Below are 2,027 nucleotides of genomic sequence, written 5' to 3' on the forward strand. Positions count from 1 at the left end.
ATGATCCATAATTCCATTGTAACTCTGAAACCAAAATAATAATAATAAGGGTTCAGATACATGAGCTAACGTAATACTTGGAGAATGTACCATTTTTACAAGCATGCAATTTCTTTTTATGTTGTTTACTTATAGGAGTAGGTAGTATGACGCATTAGATAAAGATATGATGATGATTTCTGTTTTCATGTCATTGTCGTTATCCACCATTCTTACAAGCATGCAAATGCTACTCGGTTGAATTGCCCGTGCATATCTCCGGTCTCTACGATGAGCATGGGCTAGATAGCACCGCCCGGAGAGCCGGGCTAGATGGCACCGCCCGGAGAACGGAGGAAGAAAACCAGAAGGATTGTCGACCAAGTTGTGTGCTCAGTCGTGCAAAATATGTATGCACATGCACACGTAAGGTTACTTGGTGGAGCAGATACATGCATACGTATATATAGAAAACAGGAGATGTTGAACAACCAATCAGGTTGTAGCACCTAGCGGTGACTATTTCAATCCGGTTGATCATTTCCTCTCGTACTTGACTTGTCCTGTTTGCTCACATGCATGCACAAGTTACATCATGTCACCACACTATTTGCTTGCGCCACCTTGAACCAAAGCCAACTCCGACTATATAAGAACATCTACCCACGCCTCCATGGACAAAGCATCTCACAATGGCCTCCTCTTCCTCTTTGTTTCTCCTCGCCGTGCTTCTTGCGCTGGTCTCATGGCAGGCCACTGCCTATGATCCTAGCCCTCTGCAAGACTTCTGCGTCGCCGACATGAAGTCACCTGGTATGTATATGTATTATGTGTATGTATGTGTGCATTACTACCAGTGATGCTGTAATGTTCTCGTAGCATATCTGTGATCACACCTGAGTTATTATGAGTTTTGCATGCTATACGTTGGTACCAAAACAAAGTACTATAAATTCCTACTTACTCAAAACGCATGCTACCTTGTAAGCTCAGTGTTACTTTTTTTTTGCGGGTAAACTTAGTGTTACTTCCTCCATGCATGCAGTGCGAGTAAATGGATTTCCTTGCAAGGACCCAATGGCCGTCAACACGGAAGATTTCTTCAATCCAGCCATGCTTGACCGGCCTAGGGATACTAAGAACAGCAAGGTTGGGTCCAACGTCACCAACATTAACGTCATCAATTTTCCTGGCCTCAACACCCTTGGCATCTCGCTGGCACGCATCGACTATGGACCATTGGGCGTGAACACACCACATATACATCCCCGTGCCACTGAGCTCCTTACTGTGCTTGAGGGAACTCTCTACCTTGGATTTGTCACATCCAACCCAAATAGGCTCTTCTCCAGGGTGGTCAAGAAAGGTGACGTATTTGTGTTCCCGAAGGCAATGATCCACTTCCAAATGAATCTAGCACATGACAAGCCAGCAGCTGCGTTGTCATCACTCAGCAGCCAAAACCCAGGAGTTATTTCTATTGCCAATGCAGTCTTTGGATCAAACCCACCCATTTCGGATGATGTTTTGGCCACGGCGTTTCAGGTGGAAAAGAAACTGATTGATTGGCTCCAATCTCAGTTCTGGGAGAATAACCACTACTAATATGTTGTAGTGTTTACACCTATAAATAGTATAAAGAATAAATGTCATGTATGTGTGTGCCTGCGAGCCGCGAGTTTTTCATTTCCTTTTGAATCGTGACAATATATGTTGTTTGTTGGATTGATATAGTAATATGGTGACAGTGTAAGCATTTGGTTGTTTAATAAATGGAATACCGGGGTGTCCTCTTCCCTCGTAACTGAAATAAGAGAATCGATGAAGTTCATGAGAAAACCAATGACTATGCTTGCATGCTATTTTTGGGCACGATATTTAGAGATATGCTTTAAAGGATTAAGTATCCCAGAGGGGAGAGCTAAGGGATGATTATCCCGAGTTCCTTGCCACCACACCTCTGCCTTGGAAGTACTCTAAACATAGAGAGTTTTTACGGTGCATCATATTACCAAAAATAAGGTGTAGTATATAATTGATCCAATGAA

General features: G+C 43.1%; 1 protein-coding gene across 1 annotated transcript; it reads left to right on the plus strand.

The window, feature by feature from the left end:
* The first annotated feature begins 562 nt into the window (after positions 1-562).
* On the plus strand, positions 563-1,789 carry LOC123115655 (germin-like protein 8-4). The gene is made up of 2 exons (XM_044536772.1): positions 563-792; positions 1,025-1,789. Exons 1-2 carry the CDS (start codon positions 672-674, stop codon positions 1,582-1,584), a joined length of 681 nt encoding a protein of 226 aa, XP_044392707.1. The 5' UTR covers positions 563-671; the 3' UTR covers positions 1,585-1,789.
* The last annotated feature ends 238 nt before the right edge of the window (positions 1,790-2,027 follow it).

Source organism: Triticum aestivum, chromosome 5B (assembly GCF_018294505.1).
Source record: "Triticum aestivum cultivar Chinese Spring chromosome 5B, IWGSC CS RefSeq v2.1, whole genome shotgun sequence".
Classification (NCBI taxonomy): domain Eukaryota; kingdom Viridiplantae; phylum Streptophyta; class Magnoliopsida; order Poales; family Poaceae; genus Triticum; species Triticum aestivum.

Coding starts and splice junctions, on each gene's coding strand:
- LOC123115655 (XM_044536772.1), top strand. CDS start 672: ATGGCCTCCTCTTCCTCTTTGTTTCTCCTCGCCGTGCTTCTTGCGCTG. Junction 793..1,024: donor CGCCGACATGAAGTCACCTG/GTATGTATATGT, acceptor CCATGCATGCAG/TGCGAGTAAATGGATTTCCT.